This window comes from Camelina sativa, chromosome 16 (assembly GCF_030686135.1).
Source record: "Camelina sativa cultivar CO46 ecotype springtype chromosome 16, ASM3068613v1".
Taxonomy (NCBI): Eukaryota; Viridiplantae; Streptophyta; class Magnoliopsida; order Brassicales; family Brassicaceae; genus Camelina; species Camelina sativa.
Genome location: NC_141895.1, coordinates 18232098 through 18250278, shown reverse-complemented (window position 1 = coordinate 18250278; position 18181 = coordinate 18232098). Strand labels below are relative to the sequence as shown.

The following is an 18181-nucleotide window of genomic DNA, read 5'->3' as shown; positions in this document are numbered from 1 at the left end:
GGAGTCTCCGTTTAGCTAATCGAGAAGCTACTCATGGTGTTCCGACGAGTTGTTGGTGTGGAGAAACCTTAGCCGAGATTCTGGAGATGGTTAAATGCAATGAGTACATTCATTTTTTCATTTAAATTCTTGATTGAACTGATATATTGAATGGATTGTATGTGTATTAGAAGAAGAAAGAGGAACATTTGTTCATTTTGGTGGATGATGCTTTGTTAGACGAAATAAATGTGGTTGATGAGAAGTGTAAGAAAGTAGCAAATGATGTTAGTGAGTGGAAGACAAATTTGGAGCTTCAGAAATAAATCCTTGAGAAGAATTTTGACAAAAAAGTCATGATTGCAAATGAGGAATTGGGTGATAGTTATGATAGCTTCGAAGACAATAGGTGTTGCTATTGTAATTGTGAGATCTCTTATATGGCTATGTGTAAGAGTCTGTATGTGTTGATCAATTTGGATTGAATGTGGTTTAAGAGACAAGTGGTTTAAAGATAATAGCATAACAAAAGGCAAAACAAAAACCTGCAACACATTCTGAAGAAAATATAGCCTGCAACATATTCTGAAACAAAAAACCTGCAACACATTCTGAAAAAAAGAACCTGCAACATATTCTAAAACAAAAAAAAAATCTGCAACACATTCTGAAAAAAACAGAGCCTGCAACATATTCTAAAACAAAAAAAAACTGCAACACATTCTGAAAAAAACAGAGCCTACAAAATATTCTAAAAAAAATCTGCAACACATTCTGAAAAAAAAAGTCTACAACATATTCTGAAACAAAGATAACTTGCAACATTTTCTGAAAAACAAAAAACCTGCAACAGGTATGAAAATAAAAAAAACCTGCAACACATTCTGAAAACATCCTTATCAATATCTAAGATTGTCTCATAAGCATGTTCACATGGAATCCATGTAATTTGCCACTTGCAGCAAGAACACTCCCTTTTACCGGTTATCAAGTTCACAAAGTGTGAGTTCCCATCCAAAAAAACATCAAATCGCCCGTGTGTTCCTTTTGTGATTTCACAGAGCATAGCATGTTCTTTCTCTTCCTCCAGAATCTCTGTTGCATATTCAGACAACCTCTTTTTCCATTTGGTTATTTTCAAATTTCTCTTAGTAATCCTTCTCATTGCCTGCCTTCTTATAGTTTCCAACATTGGAACTAATGCCTTTGCCCTTGCTTTGACAATTGTGGAGTTAAAAGACTCTGTTGCATTGTTGTCCACATCCTGACAACTGCTTCCTACCCTATAGTAGGCTCTTGACCAGCTCTTTGGATCATCTTTCATCACATCATCATACAAAGATAAATCATATGCTCTAAGCTTGTTCAAATTTGCTTGAAATTGTGCATGGTTGTAACTCCAAGCTAATTGCCACACACGTTCTTTAAGCAAGTCTTTCTTACCATGCTTAGTCTTCAGGTTATCCACCATGTGCTTCACACACATCCTGTGTTCAGCATTTGGTAACTCACTCTTCACAGAACTCATAATTATAGAAAATAAGCATTAGCAAAGAACAATGATACAAGACAAATTAAAGAATTAGGGGAACTAACATGAAAACTTACTTTAGAACGATCTGATATAATGACATAATCCTTCCCATCCTTTAGATTCAAATCATCTTTTAGTAGTTTCAGAAACCACATCCAGTTGTCAGCATTTTCAGTTTGTACAGCTGCCCACGCAATTGGGTATATCTGATTGTTAGCATCATGAGCAATAGCAGTCAATAGACAACCTTTGACGGCTTGTTTAAGAAAAGTTCCATCAATCCCAATGATAGGCCGACAATAGTAGAAACCTTTTTTCATTGCTCCAAGAGACACATAAAACCGGTTAAAAACATCTTTAACCACTTCACCATCAGCAACTGGAATTGTATCAACTATCGTTGTGGATCTTGGATTTGAATCAATGATTTCAGCCGCATAACCTCTAAGGTGAGCAAAATGCTGAGCATATTCATCTTGCAGCCACTTCAAAGCTAGAGGTCTTCCTCTCTGCACTTGTCCTATAAAACTCAGTAGGTTTCATTGCTCTTTAATGTGTCTTTGAATATCAAGAGGCATGTATTTAGGTTGCATCCTCAATTTATCCATGAAAAGCTTCCCAATCACAGGACTCTTCAATAACTTGCATTTCCCATTAGGGGTGCATCTATGATAACCACATTTAGTTCTCAAAACCCACAATTGCCGATTCTTGTCGAATGCGCAGTAGACTTTCCAGTCACATGTCTTATCCTGAGCACATCTAAAACCGATTTTGTCCTTCCCCCATCTATCTTGTCTAATGTTTTCTCTCGACCTCAAAGCATGATGTAACACAACCTCTTTGAACTCAAACCCTGTGAAGAATGTTCTTCCAATGGCTAACTTATCATTAGTTCCCATCCTAATTTTCCTATCTCTAATCACAACAGGATCTTCCTCTTCATCTGAACTCTCTGGGATGGTATTCCGATTAATCCTAAACTCATCAAACCAGTTTGCTACAGAATCCTCTCCTTCAAACTCAAACCTGTCCACTATGTCGTCTTTATCTTCAACCTTCTCTTTCTTCTGCTTCACCTTCCTCTGCCTTTTGTCCTCATTGTCTTTTTCATTTTTAGACTCATCTCTCTTTCGTTTTGCCTTGCCTCATTCCTGGCTTCACGATCTTCGTCGTCATCACCAGCCTCAATCATGGCTTCAACATCTCTGTCGGCATCACCAGCCTCATTCATGGCTTTAACATCTCCGTCGTCATCACCAGCCTCAATCATGGCTTCAACATCTCTGTCGTCATCACCAGCCTCATTCATGGCTTTAACATCTCCGTCGTCATCACCAGCCTCATCGCTACCACTATCTCTTTCGTCTCCACCATCACCACTTCTATCTCCATCATCTCCTCTATCATCTCCATCTTCCCCGCTATTATCCTCATTGACTTCTTCGAAACCATCGGGATCTCCATTGTAATCAGGATCATCTGGATCACTCTGATATAAACCCAACGTTGTGACCGTCATCTCTTCTCTCTGACTTCCTGCGAAGAACCCTAATTTTTACTCAAAATTGTGATCACTCCGAACAAATGTTGTGACCGTCACAGAATATTTAATCAACGTCGTATGGTGAAGGCAAACGTGAAACAGTAATCGCGATTTTCTGGTTTAATATGGTTTAGTAATCGTAAATCTCAGTCTTAATTAAATGTGTATGATTATTAATTTTAAAAAAGTTTATGTTGTTTTGTACAGAAATAATAAGTTTGTGTTGGTTTATGAAGAGTTAAAAAGTACATGTTGTAATGCTGAGAATGGGGTAAGTAGAAGTTGATATATAACGCCGACCCAAAATATTTAGAAACCTAGAGTTTTTCCTAGTGAACTATGAACATGATCTTTTCTTGTTTGGTGTAATGAATACGACAACAAGGAAAAAATTGGAGATATGTACTAATGAAAACCAGTAGCAGCCAACAGAGAGAGAAGAGGAAGATTTTTGACTTTTACTCTTTACAAATCTTTAGAATAATCAAAGTTCAAAACCAAAAACATATCCTCAGGTCATTTTCTTTGACCTTTCTTGGAACCTAAACATGTGTCTCATAAGAATCCAACTATGATTTTTAATTTCTTATAACAATATTATTTAACATCTTGGAGATTTCAATGAAGTTACAAAGAGTGAAGCGAGGTTTTAACATTTTCTTTCTTTTACTCTAAGATACCTAAATAACAGTTTTGTAAATTTAGTTTTTGACGTTGGAGTTTCTGTTGATGGACAAAAACTTGCTGAACATCTTCTTGGGACGGCCAGGGATTGCACAAAAGGCCTTAAACCGAGACGGAGTTCTTCCTCCATCTTGGTTCATAAACCTCTCGTCTACCTCTTCATCTTCAGCTAGCTTGCTTCTTAGCGTCCCTGAGAGCTTTGATTTAGGTGATTTGAGACCCGAGACGCTCCATTGATCGTCCGGTGCTGCCATGCTTGTTGTCGTGCTGAAAGCGGCTGCATTTGGGTTAGAAGGGTCGATGTTGTGTGCGGCTAGGAGTGCTTTGATGTTGCTTGGCAGTTCGGTCATCTTGCCTTCACCGTTGTTCGTTGCTGCAGCGGCTCGTGCCTGCTCGTAGAAGAGGACTTGGACCACTACTCTCAATGGAAGCATCTCGTTCTGCGCCGCCTGCATACACGCTTCCATTGACAGTTTCTTGCAGTCCAATACTCTACAAACTCTCTTCCTTTCTGATTTATTCAAGTTCTTGTGAGCCTGCATCAACAAAGACAAACATAAATTAGATTAATCGCAAGATCATTCGTTTAGTATATGAAACAGGGATGAGAACTGAACCTTGAGATATATGTCAATGGCTCTGTAGAGATCATCATGATCAAGTCTTGAAAACTCAGGGACACTCTCAGCTAAAGTAACAAACTTCGAGAGCGGTAGATTCACGTCTCTAGCAATCTGTTGGAGATATCCATCCACAAGCTTAGCTACCTTAAGCTTTGAGCTATGAGAGGCAGAGGATGATCTCCTACTCTCTTGGAACTCAAGATCAATATTCTCAGCCGAACGAGATCTTCTTCTTCTATCCATCATTCCCTTTTTACCTCTTATAGGGCTTGTTGGTGGACTAGCCTGTCCTTGGACCATAAACTGTTCCAAGATAGTCGCGACAATGTCCACATCGTATAACATTTCTGATTTGTATGACATTGGAGGTATTAACAAATCGCTAACCGTTGCTTCTTCTAGCTGAAGAGCTACTCTTCTCGCTAGTTCCATCTTTGAGGACGTTGATGCGTTTAAGATATTTGCTGCTTTCAAAAGTTTAAGCAAGAAACTGCAAGAAACCGCGCCTTTCTCAGCAGGAAGCAAGCTTATAATGGATTCCAACAACAACCTATTCTTCGATGAAGTATCCGTATCCGAATCTGAGTCTGAATCCGCCTTCTTACCGACTAGTTTCTTGTTTCTTTGTAAAGTAGGAAGCCATTTAGATGCGTAAACTCTAAGGGCATCACCGATAAGACTTGCCTTTACCTTGCCACCAGATTTAATAGCAATCATAGCCCTCCAATAAAGATCTATCCCTAACTCCGCGATATCTTCAGCCCACCATCCTCTGCTCAAAGCAGCGGCTCTGTTAGAGGACATGTCATCATCCCTAACCCTCCTTGAATGACTATGTGAGAGAGACACTTTGGATGGGTGAGACAAAACCTTAGAGGCTATAGCTTCAATGCACCTACTGGTGATGGCTAGATCTTCAGACCACAGAGGAAATGCCTTTGTGGTTTGAAGTGTGACTATGGAGTCTCTCCATCCATTAAGGATACAAGAGTTCAAGAAGACTTCAAGCTTGTACACCAAGTTACCTTTCTCAACCTCCTCTGACATCTGAAGATACTCTGCTGCACATCTCGCGGCTACGATGTTGTAAGCACTGACGGTTATCGTTATTCCGTAGCAGAACTTGGCACAGAGCTCAAAGGCCTCTACTCCTCCTGGGAACTCTGGAAGTTGGATGATGGATTCTGGAGACTCAGAGCACATTCTCTGAAGCCTCAAGCATTTGGAGAGTAGTGGAAACTATAGACAAGAAGAAGGACATTCAAATGACTATCTCCAAGAACAAGAACAAGAACAAGAAAGGTTTAGCTATTACCTTGTGAAGAAGATATCTGCTTCCTGACACTTCAATTGTAAAATCACTGGAAACTTCAGAAGACACACATCTGCAAGTAACAAAGCAACAATTTTCAGCTTTTTACTTAACATATATAACCAAAAGATTTTACTAAATTTATTTACTATTTTACCTTAAATCCTCTGAAGTGTAGAAAGTGTCAGGACGAGATCCAAGTTTCATAAACTTCATAGCTGATTTACGATAGTAATGAGCTTGAAGAGATCTTCAGAAATTGTTATGCATAATGGAGAAGCTCCAAAAAGGGTTTCTTTTGCTAAGACACAAAACCTTGAAGAAGAACAGGTCCGACAAATCTCTTCTGTCTGCAAGTTCAGACAAAAAACAGATCAAAATGTTGTCTGAGAGTTTTGTTTCTTGGAGGAAAAAAAAGTCAGATTTTTTTTTTTTTTTTCTAAAGGGATTTTGTCATTGTGGTGAGTGGTTTTAGTTAGATATATAGAAAAAGGAAAATAAAGAAAAATATATAAACCCAGAAAAAAAACTGAGGCCACCAAAACTAAAGTTCATGTCCATTCAATCAAATTCCTTATACCCAATCTGATATGGACATACAAACAAAAAGAATCAAAATCAATGCAATATAAGAAAAAAAAAGAGAGAGATAAAGAAGATAGAAACTTAGATAATCCTACACATCACAACCCACCCAAAGTTCCATCAATCACAAAAAGATAACCAACAAAACTCACACACCATAACAAGCATGTTCGTCAATTCCCATGCATAAACCAGAAGGTAAAAAAAAAAATACTCACTTGGATCTGAACCAAACACTCAATTAAGATATCTTTGTGTATGTTTTCTCTAGCTAGTAGTAGCTAAGGCAATTTTCCCAGAAAACCCTCTTCACCAATCATTCAAAGATTAAAAAGAGAGATAACAAAAGAAAGCAGAGTGATCTACTTTACAACTTTTCTTTGTTTTTCTTGTTTTATGTTAAGTTCTTTATTCTTTAATATATATTTTATATTCTAGGTAGGGATTTTGTTGATACAAAAATATTATTATTAACTTTGCTGATGTTTTTCTTTGTTTTTTTTTGTAATTTGTATTTTGGGGTAAAAAATGGTGCTAAGGGCTATTCGCCAGCGTGCAAAGCGAATCACCAATCCCACGTGCTTCTGCTCATTCCCCACCTTCTCTCTTCCTCATCATTGCATCTCCACATTTTTTTCACTCTTCTTCACACTTACATTTGTATAAAAATATCTCTAGTATTTAAACTGCTATAGTGATATTGATATGTTAGAATTTACGTGTATGGTGATGATACAAAAGTCTTCTTATTTGCGAAAAGAAAATTCCAACTTGATGTAGCGAGGTCTCGATTTTGCAAAATAACTTACTTTTTTGCAAAAAAAGATAAAAAAAAAAAAATACTAATAATCATTGTTTTTTTAGGTTTAACGTACGAGTAACATATAATTTGCATGCTAATAGACACGATAATGAATGTTTTGCATACCTAGAAGAATAGTAGAAAGACTTATGATTATTTGATAGTATATCGTGGACTATTGTTAGGTTAAAATTTATGATTCAATAAAGTTGAATTGGCTCCAGATAAAAAGTTTGTAACACTATTGGGCTCTTGACTTTATTGTTCTTTTATGACTTCATTTTCGAGTTTTTTTTTTAAAGGGTTAATTTCATTTTCGAAGTTCGAACTAATGTCTTCTGCAATGCTTTAATATTTTAAATTAACACGTTAGTTTTAATCTGCGAATGTTACTAGCTAATACAAATAATATATTGAAACTGGATTGTTTTTCATAATTAGTGTGAACAGTACTGATCAGTGTATAAAAACATACAATGGGATGTGTAAATATATAACCAATTAAACAGAAAAACGTGATATATGTATTTATTTGCTTGGTGATATATAACATGTATATTTATGAAAATGACATGACAGGAGCGAGAGTGTAAATACTAAATTGATATCAATAATATTATTGTTCTATAATGAAATTGCATGGTCCACATCGGTTTACGTCCAAGTCATATAAGGGACTAATTTGCCATTTACGTTCTCCTCCTAATTTACATTTTTTGTCGTCGTTCTTACCTCTTAAATACATTTGACATTTCATGTAATTTACTTTTTGTTTTTATTTCTTTTAATTATAAAAATAAAATTAAAAATCATTAAACCATTATAAAAAGATTGGATTTTAAGCAGCCATATAGTCCATACACCTCATCTTATCAAAGAGGTTATAATATCAAAGTGCGACAATGAAATCGACAATAACCTCTTTTTTCGTAGTCTTTAATGAGTGTACACACTTTATGAAGAAAGTAGGGAAAAATATATAGTATATGCATTGATAAATATCATAAGCAAATAAAGATGTATGTGAATGAAAGGTGAAGGATGAATAACAAATGTCGCATTGTCGTTCTCACATCTTTTTTTTTTAGATATGAATATATGAAACATAGAGGAAAATGGCGAGTTTACCCATGTATGCGTTATAGTATTATCAAGACTAAAGTGTAGGCATGCTCATAGCAAATCATTGAGAGTAGATTACTTTTGAAAGAAAGACAAAATTAGTAAACTTGATCATCTCTCTGCAAATAATTACTTTTGACTGAAATAATGCAGATTGCATTCTACCCTTTCTTTTGAAGTTTACAAAAAGAACAAATATATCTGCATAATAGTATAAGATTGATTCGTGTGAATTCTGGTCAAGACTAAAAGTTAGGGAGTCTAACATTAACTATACGGTCTAGAGACATAGGTCCTATATTTGATGGTTTGAACACTTTTAACAGTTCAAGTGGAGTTCACTTATATATTAATATATCATCTTTCCGTTTCATTTGATTCTTGTCACATCGAGGTTTCTATTTCATCATATGTCTATATTTAAGGGGGGAAAGTTATAATATACATGATCTCAATCTTAGTAGAAATCGTAGGTTTAAAGAAAGATAATATATATATATATATATATATATATATATATATATATATATATACCTTTTCTCGATTAAGCTTCCCCAACACATAACATTTATTGGATGATTAAGATCAAAAGCATTCCACTTTGATGCAATGCTTCAAAATATCATCACAAACCAAAAAATTCAAAAAGAAAAAAAAATCAGTTTTCAAAAACGTTAAGGAAACTTACAATGGCCAATCGTATGTAGCTATATTTGTTGTTGTTCCCTTCCCAGAAAGGTTTTGTTGTACAAACTATGGTTCAAAACTTTCTTAAAAAAAAAAATTCGTTCAGTGAAAAGATGTATGGACTTTGGTATAGAATCTCTCGATTAAACGAAAAAAAAACTTATAGTGTGGAGAGAGATGATGATGTAGAAGAAAGTTGATCTTTGTTTTTATTACCAAATGAGGAGAAGTGTGCGTTGAAATGAAGCTTAACAAAAGATATAAATATATATAAATTGTGTGTCTTTGATAGAGCCAAATTGATATATATGGCTTAATTTAGAAAACACAAGACTTATGATACAAACAACAATGTCTCATGACTTGTCAGAGTCGGTTCGTTTAAACTCCCAAACTAGCACCAGTGGTTGAGGGAACACAAATATAAAACCCGTCACGGCTTAGGACCGGTATTGTCGACCTATGAGTGTGACGAGAGACTGTCTTGGATCAATCAGTGGCCACTTAAGGACGAGGGCTAGAGGAGGGGGGGGGGGGGGGGGGGGGGGGGCAATGGCATTGTGGATATTAACGTGGTATAAACAAGGGTGTTTTGGGGATTGCACGAGAGGTTACTGTCGTGATGTCAACTCTACGTGTGAAAGAAGACGAAGAGATTTTGTGTGATTTTTGATTTTATTTGATTAAATGTTAATGTAACCCGAGTGGGTGTCTTTGGCCGACAGTGCCTGCTTTGGGTGGTCCCTTTGTGGCTGTGGGATCCAATATGTCCCAATTAGAGATCCTCCACGATTGGAGCTGAGCTGGATTTTGTACTCCTCCTTGTATAGATGATAGATCTCATATTTTATTTATTTAGTTTTGGCCAAATTTGCTGTCTTACCTGTGAAGGAGATAAAATGGATATATGATGATTTAAGTTGTTTGGAAGCATTTAGAAGACGAATTTTTAGGCCTTGAATGGTAATTAGTTTTTAGATGGATTTTGGTTTTTGATTTTTTGAAAATCTATTTTTTTTTATCATTCAAGATTTTTAAAAATTGGATTTTCTAAAAATTAGGGAACTAGTTTCTAAGTAGGTTTTCCAAATTTCAAAGAGAAACTAAAAACCATAATTTTGAGATTTTGTGGAAAACCTTTATTTTCAGCATAAGTTTTTATTTATGAATTTTTGATTTATTAATTTTTAATTATACAGCAAAAACCAAAAAAAAAAGTTTAAAAACCAAAATCCAAAAACCAAAATCTAAAAACTAAAAAACCAATGAAAAACCTATTGTCATTCATAACCTTAATTTTTTTTTTTTTTTTTTTTAGCCTTAATTTGGTTACTAAAAAAATGTTTGATAAATAAGCTTAACAATATATCTTACCACAAAATGATTTTGCACGCAACATTTAGTTGCCCCAAGAATATGAAGTGACTGAAACTAGCTAGCTCAAACAACATCATGCTCCTCTCGTGGAGCCCGTTCTCGCAAACTCGTGAAGTGAAGGATATAGGAGAAGAGAAACGATTTTGGCTAAAGCTTATGCTTGGACGAATCATTTAGCGACATGTATAAAATTGTTTAGGTGAATCACTATGACGTGTAACTACTATATGTAGGTGAACCTGTTATTTCTCAAACTATACTGGTGCGGGGCGGAAGCTACAAGCGGAAGAGAATAAGCTTTGTTTGATAGGTGATGTAACAAAGCAAGAGAAAATTGGTGAGATGATGTTCTGTTTTGTAACAATGGAACAGAGCAAGAAGAAGATGGTGAAAACGTGAGGGGTAAACGTGAAGATGAAGTTGGGTAAAGTCGAGATCAATTCGAAGGTAAAAAATAATCGTAAAAGTAAAAAATATCTTGATATTAAAATAAATAGAAAATTAACTAAATCCTAATAGCTTGATGGGCAAGTAACAAACGAGACCAAGCCCATCAATGAATGACGGTTGCGCTGCATCAGGCCCTCCGGGTGGGAAAAGATTAGACCCTGAATCCAAGCCCTCATTATCACGATGAGTGTTTGGTGGTGTAAATTCTTGAGAAGGAGTCGATGGAGTTGAAGATGGTTCTTAAGAAGGTAGAAGAACAATTTTGTGAGTTTCCCAAACAAATTCATATGTTTTTCTAACACCATCATGAATTATTTTACAGTCGTACTCCCAAGGTATTCGAAGAAGCAAATGGTTAACGTCCATCTTCGCGATGTCGAAGTAAAAACGATCCTTATATATAAATGGGGCCAATAGAGAAGGGCACCAACGATCGGTGAGTATCACGTGTAGCTACTCTATCTTGCATCCACGAATGAGTATGAAGTGTTGGATGGACCTCGACTGGTAATCCAAACTTTTGCACTGCTGACTCGGCTATCGCATTATGATAACAACCCGAATCGATGATGAATGTGCAAATCCGTTCCCAAATTGTACAGGTGGAGCAAAATATGTTAGTACGCAACCAATGTTCTTCGCATTGCTGGGGCGTTAAACAAATTCTGTGAGACATGAGGGCCACTCCAACATCACCATGAATCCTGTAAAGTAAATTCCCAGCTTGGTCCTTCTCACCAAGCTCATCATCAAAGTCATCTTCCTGGTGTATGTTTGTCTCATCTGCAATATGACCACGGGGCTTTTGGTTAGGACAAGCAGTCTGACGATGCCCATGTTTGCCACACGCGTAACACCGCAAAGCGCTTGTTCCGCGAGCTGAGCGTCGTAAACCGTGCTCCTCCTCTGGTTGTGTGCTACACATATCAGCAACCTTGTTTTTTATGCTCTCGCGTGAAGCCGAAGTTAATGACGTGTTAGTCTGGTCACTGGTCCGAAATGTAAAGGAAGAAGCATTCCATGATGTATCACGTGTAGGTGAAGTGTGTATAGTGGGCCAAAAACCAGTCCAACAAGTCCAACAAGGTAAAGGCCCAAGTCAGAAATCAAATCAACATCCTCAAGTCAAGACAAAAGAGATTGTACCTGCAAACTCTGTTCTCCACAACCGTTATGCAGCTCTTGACGATAAGGACGATGACTAGTCTGTTCACAGCTGGATATATGAGTCACCAATGTCTAGAATGTTCCCAATGTCTCTATATAAGACAATGTAACTGCATCCTAAAAGTGTATCAAAAGATAATGATAAAGAATCAATATTTATTCATATTCTTCTCTGTTTTTCATGGTATCAGAGCTATTGTAAACCTTCATAGGGGTTTCAATGGCTTCTGAGTATCCTTTTCCTGATAACATTCATGTTACCAGTACTGTTACTATCAAACTAAACAACTCAAACTATCTCCTTTTGAAAACTCAATTTGAGTCTCTCTTGTCTTGCCAAAAGATCATCAGGTTTGTTAATGGTGCTGTCACAGCTCCGCAGCGTACTATCTCGTCAACAACTGACAACACAGAGCTTCCTAATCCGCGGTATGAATCATGGTTTTGCACAGATCAGCTTATCCGTTCGTGGCTTTTTGGAACTCTGTCCGAAGAAGTACTCGAGTATGTTCACAATCTCACTACCTCGAGAGATATCTGGTTGTCTTTAGCTGAGAACTTCAATAAGAGTAGTATAGCTAGAGAATTTACCCTCTGTCGTAGCTTATGGGTTCTAGAGAAAAAAGACATGACCTTTGCTGCTTATTGTCGTGAGTTTATAGCCATCTGTGATGCTCTGAGTTCAATTGGTAAACCCACTGATGAATCTATGAAGATATTTGGGTTCTTGAATGGTTTGGGTCGTGACTATGATCCCATCACAACTGTTGTTCAAAGTTCCCTCAGCAAGGCCTCTCCTCCAAGCTTTGGTGATGTTGTCTCGGAGGTTGAAAATTTTGACGTTAAACTTCGGTCTTACAATGTTCCTGATGGTGTCACATCTCATTTGGCGTTTCAAGCTCAACAAACAGGTTATGGCAACCAGTCAAGAGGAGGATATCGTGGTCGACGAAGGTCATCAGGGCAAAACAGAGGACGTGGTGGTTACACTTCTCGGGGCAGAGGGTTCTCTCAGCATCAAACCAATCCTCGAGCCACCGGAGAACGTCCAGTTTGTCAAATTTGTGGACTTGTTAGCCTCCTTGCTTCCGACTGTTGGAACAGATTTGATGAAAATTATCAACGTCTTGATGTTGCTCAAGTGTTCTCCTCCCTGCAAGTCTCCGATGCGAATGAATGGGTTACAGATTCTGGTGCTACTGCACATGTCACTCCCTCTGCTAACAATCTGCAGTCTGCAACAACATACACTGGTAATGACACTATTTTGGTCAGAGATAGAGCCTACCTTCCTATAACACATGTTGGATCCACCACTATCTCTTCTTCTACAGGTAAGATATCCTTAAATAATGTTTTGGTCTGCCGAGATATGCAAAAGTCCCTTGTGTCTGTCTCAATACTGTGTGATGATCTGCCTTGTGGTGTGTGGTTTGATTCTAATAAAGTCTGTGTTGTTGACATACCCACTCAGAAGGTGGTGGCAAAGGGTCCTCGAAGTAGTGGCTTATACACGTTGGAGAATCAGGAATTTGTTGCTCTCTTCTCTAATCGTCAATGTGCAGCTTCTAAAGACACTTGGCATCATAGACTTGGGCACTACAACTCTCAAATTCTCCAACAACTAAAGACCAACAAGGAAATAAGTTTGAATAAGAGCAACACTACCTCCATTTGTGAGCCTTGCCAGATGGGGAAGAACAGTAGACTTCAGTTTTTTTCTTCAGACTCTAGAGTTTTGTGTCCTTTGAATAGGATCCGCTGTGATCTTTGGGGACCATCCCCAGTTGTATCAAACCAAGGCTTTAAATATTATGCAGTTTTTGTGGATGATTTCTCTCGTTTCACTTGGTTTTATCCTATGCGTACTAAGTCAGAATTCGTCTCTATATTCAAAGTTTTTCAGAAACAAGTTGAGAATCAATTTAAGTCCAAGATAAAAGTCTTTCAGAGTGATGGAGGAGGAGAGTTTACCAGTAATGCTCTGAAACACTACTTGTCTGAGAATGGTATCTTGCATAGAATTTCTTGTCCCTACACCCCACAACAAAATGGAGTTGCATAGAGGAAACACATGCACATAGTAGAGCTTGGTCTAACAATGTTGTTCCACAGCCATACTCCTCTGCATCATTGGTTAGAAGCTTTCTTCACTGCCAGTTTCATCACCAATTTGCTTCCCACATCAACACTAAATAATTGTAGTCCTTATGAGGTTCTCTTCAATCAGAAACCAAACTATTCTATGCTCAGAGTCTTTGGTTCTGCATGTTATCCATGTCTTCGTCCTATGGCTGCTCACAAATTTGATCCAAGATCTCTCCAATGCATTTTTCTTGGTTATCATACTCAGTACAAAGGGTACAAATGTCTCTATCCTCCGACAGGCAAAGTTTACATATCTCGTCATGTTGTATTTGATGAAGACTCTTTTCCCTTTCAACAACAATACAAATCTCTAATCCCAACATATCAGACTCCTCTTCTTCAGGCTTGGCAGTCTGCTTCAGTATCTCTTATCTCAACGTCTACTCAACGACAGGATCCCATATCACCAGTTTATCCTAGTCAAGAGAAGATTGTACCTCCAAGTCCAGCTCCTGAGAATATTCCTGCTGACGTCGTGGATCAGGAGAATACTCCAGCTCACAGTGACTCTGAGACCTCTTCGACTGCAGAAACTGACAACTCTGCTGTTGAAGACAATATACAGGAAGATCATATAGAAGAGGAACAAGTCAATAATACTCATCCTATGACTACAAGGGCAAAAGCTGGGATTCATAAACCTAACACTAGGTATGTTCTCCTCACCTCTCGTTTTGCTCCTGAAGAACCAAAAGATATCACTGCTGCACTACTACACCCAAGATGGAATGATGCTGCTAATGATGAAATTGGAACTATTCACATGCTACACACCTGGGATCCAATAGAACCTACAGAAGATATGAATATCTTAGGGTGTAAGTGGTTTTTAAAACAAAAATCAAACCAGATGGATCTGTAGACAAACTCAAAGCTCGTCTAGTTGCTAAAGGGTTCAATCAAGAGGAGGGGCTGGACTATCTTGAAACATTTATTCTAGTGGTTCGAACAGCAACTATAAGAATGGTCCTTGATGTTGCAACTTCAAAAGACTGGGAAATCAAACAGCTTGATGTATCGAATGCCTTTTTACATGGAGAATTGCATGAACCAGTATTTATGTCACAACCTCCTAGATTTGTTGACACAGAGCGACCATCTCACGTTTTTCGACTCACCAAAGCCCTCTACGGTCTTAAACAAGCCCCAAGAGCCTGTTTTGACACCTTTAACAAGTATATGATCGAGTTTGGCTTCACATGTAACAAATCAGACCCCTCAATGTTTACATATCACAAAGATGGTAAGTCCATTGTTCTCCTCATGTACGTTGATGATATGCTCCTTACAGGAAGTGATCCGGCTCTGTTGCAAGTTGTTCTTAAGTCTCTGAACCAATGATTCTCCATGAAAGATCTTGGTGAGCCTAGCTATTTTCTAGGAGTTGAGATCCAGAAGTGCTCCACTGGTTTTTTCCTTCATCAGACAGCCTATACCAAGGATATCCTGCATCAAGCTGCGATGTCAAACTGTAATGCAATGCCTACTCCGCTTCCACAAAACTTGGACAAACTGAATCCTGAACTGTTCACGGAGCCAACCTACTTTCGAAGTCTCGCAGGAAAGCTTCAGTATCTCATCATTACATGACTTGCCATTCAATTTGCTGTCAACTTCGTGTGCCAAAGAATGCATGAACCAACAGTTTCAGATTTTGGTCTACTCAAAAGAATTCTCCGATACATCAAGGGTACTTTACATATGGGACTACACATACGAAGGAGTTCTAATTTGTCCTTGTCTGCATTCTGTGATAGTGATCATGCAGGTTGTAAGAAGACTAGGAGATCCACCACAGGGTTCTGCATTCTTCTTGGTCCTAATCTCATCAGCTGGTCATCAAGACGGCAAGAAACAGTCTCAAATTCGTCTACAGAGGCAGAATATAGAGCACTTACAGCCACATCTCATGAGATAATTGGATTTCATTCCTGCTTCGTGATCTGAGAGTCTCTCAGCAGTATCCTACCTTGCTCCGGTGTGACAACCTCTCTGCAGTTTATCTGAGTACTAATCTTGCTCTTCACAAACGCTCCAAACATTTTGATACTGATTACCACTACATTCGGGAACAAGTCGCCTTGGGAAATATTGAAACATAACATGTTCCATCACAGCTCCAATTGGCAGATATTTTTACTAAGTCCCTACCTCGACGTGAGTTTGAAGATCTTAGAACCAAACTCGGTGTTGGTGTTTCACCCACCACGAGTTTGCGGGGGAATGTAGGTGAAGTGTGTATAGTGGGCCAAAAACCAGTCCAACAAGTCCAACAAGGTAAAGGCCCAAGTCAGAAATCAAATCAACATCCTCAAGTCAAGACAAAAGAGATTGTACCTGCAAACCCTGTTCTTCACAACCGTTATGCAGCTCTTGACGATAAGGACAATGACTAGTTTGTTCACAGCTGGATATATGAATCACCAATTTCTAGAATGTTTCCAATGTCTCTATATAAGAAAATGTAGCTGCATCCTGAAAGTGTATCAAAAGATAATAATAAAGATCAACATTTATTCATCTTCTTCTCTGTATTTCATTACGAAACTGTTGTTTGAACGAAGAGACTCGTCTATGAGCTTCTGACACGATGGCTGGATCAAATTGAGCCATAAAATTTAGAAGTTGCATTCTTAACCCTCCAATGAAGCGTGACACTAATTGTACGTCGCTGTCAAATTTTTTTGTACGAGTTAATAATAAATAAAATTCTTCAGCATATTCATCAACGGATCGAGAACCTTGCTTCAGATTTTGCAAGCGGTTATACAAAAATCGGTCGTAGTTATGGGGTACAAACATAGTTATGGTCGTAGTTATAAATATAATAGTTATTGATATTTATATTACTCATAAACAAATATTATGACAAAGTTATGCTAAGCGAGAATATTAAAAGAATGGTTATAATAAGTAAATGCAATTTTCTGATAAGATAATTTTAAAAATAAAATAAATTTCATCTTGAATGAAAATTTATCAGCCAATATTTATAATAAAAATACACAACTTCTAGAAATAAAATATGAAATAATTAAATTATAGAATAATGTTAGATATTAAATATTAAAATTCATATTATTTAGATTCAGAATAAAACGAAAAAATTTATGTCAGCGAATAATGATTCATTAATTTGTTAGTTATCTAAGAAGAGACAAATTCAAAAGGCGTAAACGTTTAGATAAACATAACTATTTGAACGAAAAGTTGCAAAATAAGATATGGTGAAAAGACATAACTCTATAATGAACAGAAGGAACCATATGATTTTCTTTTATGGTAAAAAGCACAACTCTACAATGAACAGACGCAACTGTATGATTTAAAAAAAAATAAATATGAAATATCACTTCACATTTACTACAATTAAAGCGTCCAACAAAAATGAAAAATATATAAGATAACCATATAGCTTGAGGATATCTTTTAAGATCTGGACTTTATAGTAATGTTAATGCAGCATCCACTTCCGATATATACAACCCATATAAACTGCTTTTAAATAGAAGACATTTTTATTACCATATTCAAAAGTCAAATCCAAAAATTCACTATAAAATTCATCTAACTCTTGGAAAAAGCTCTAAGTATTTTCATTAAATTTTTATATTTAAAACTTACTAAAAGTTGTAAATTAGATTCATCATTCCAATTTTGTTAAATCAAGAATTGGAGGAATTTCTTTACTTTTAAAAGAATGAATGCTAGAGAATAATTTAGAAAGTTGTGAAAATCGTTGATATTAAAATTTTATATTATTTTGTGTCGTGACAAAAAAAAATAAAAAATAAAAAATATTAGAAGACATTTTATTAAACTAACATTATAATCTAAACAAATGTTATGTAGAGAATTAATATTTGTAAAACAATAAAATATATTAGAAATTACACATTTTAAGTGATATTATTGTTCTGCATATTGTTATTTATTTTTGAGACAAATGTATGGCTATTTTTGTTGGCTTTTGAATTGTGTTTTAAAAAATCTCACCACTTCAAATTAATAAGAGATCTGGGAAAAAAAATTGTTATTTGTTTTTCAAAAATTATCCCTATTTTAGCAAATGAAATGGATTCAAATTATTAAAGAAAATATTTGAAAAACTGATTTAATAAACCAAATGTAAACCAATTTTTTACCAAAAATGTAAACCAATTCA

General features: G+C 36.6%; 1 protein-coding gene and 1 pseudogene across 3 annotated transcripts; both read right to left on the bottom strand.

Annotated features, from left to right (window-relative positions):
* Positions 1–767: 767 nt before the first annotated feature.
* On the bottom strand, positions 768–3035 carry LOC147925699 (uncharacterized; annotated as a pseudogene).
* Positions 3036–3631: 596 nt separating this feature from the next.
* On the bottom strand, positions 3632–9230 carry LOC104750605 (BTB/POZ domain-containing protein At1g67900). 3 transcript variants are annotated; one of them, XM_087489887.1, is made up of 6 exons: positions 8876–9227; positions 8722–8799; positions 5836–6028; positions 5682–5751; positions 4361–5605; positions 3632–4279 (listed from the first exon to the last, which is right to left on the bottom strand). In XM_087489887.1, exons 3-6 carry the CDS (start codon positions 5892–5894, stop codon positions 3761–3763), a joined length of 1893 nt encoding a protein of 630 aa, XP_087346013.1. In that variant the 5' UTR covers positions 5895–6028; positions 8722–8799; positions 8876–9227; the 3' UTR covers positions 3632–3760. The 3 variants fall into 3 exon arrangements, with proteins under 3 accessions (XP_087346013.1, XP_010470731.2, XP_010470730.2); XM_010472429.3 differs by lacking the exon at positions 8722–8799 and having other exon boundaries at positions 8876–9230; XM_010472428.3 differs by lacking the exons at positions 8722–8799; positions 8876–9227 and adding an exon at positions 6482–6843.
* Between the last annotated feature and the right edge of the window lie 8951 nt (positions 9231–18181).

Excerpts from the sequence above, each read along its gene's own strand:
- LOC104750605 (XM_010472429.3), bottom strand. The coding sequence starts at position 5,894 with ATGAAGTTTATGAAACTTGGATCTCGTCCTGACACTTTCTACACTTCA. Across the intron at positions 5,752-5,835 it reads TACACTTCAGAGGATTTAAG|ATGTGTGTCTTCTGAAGTTT; the intron begins GTAAAATAGTAA and ends TGTTACTTGCAG. Across the intron at positions 4,280-4,360 it reads CCATTGACATATATCTCAAG|GCTCACAAGAACTTGAATAA; the intron begins GTTCAGTTCTCA and ends TTGTTGATGCAG.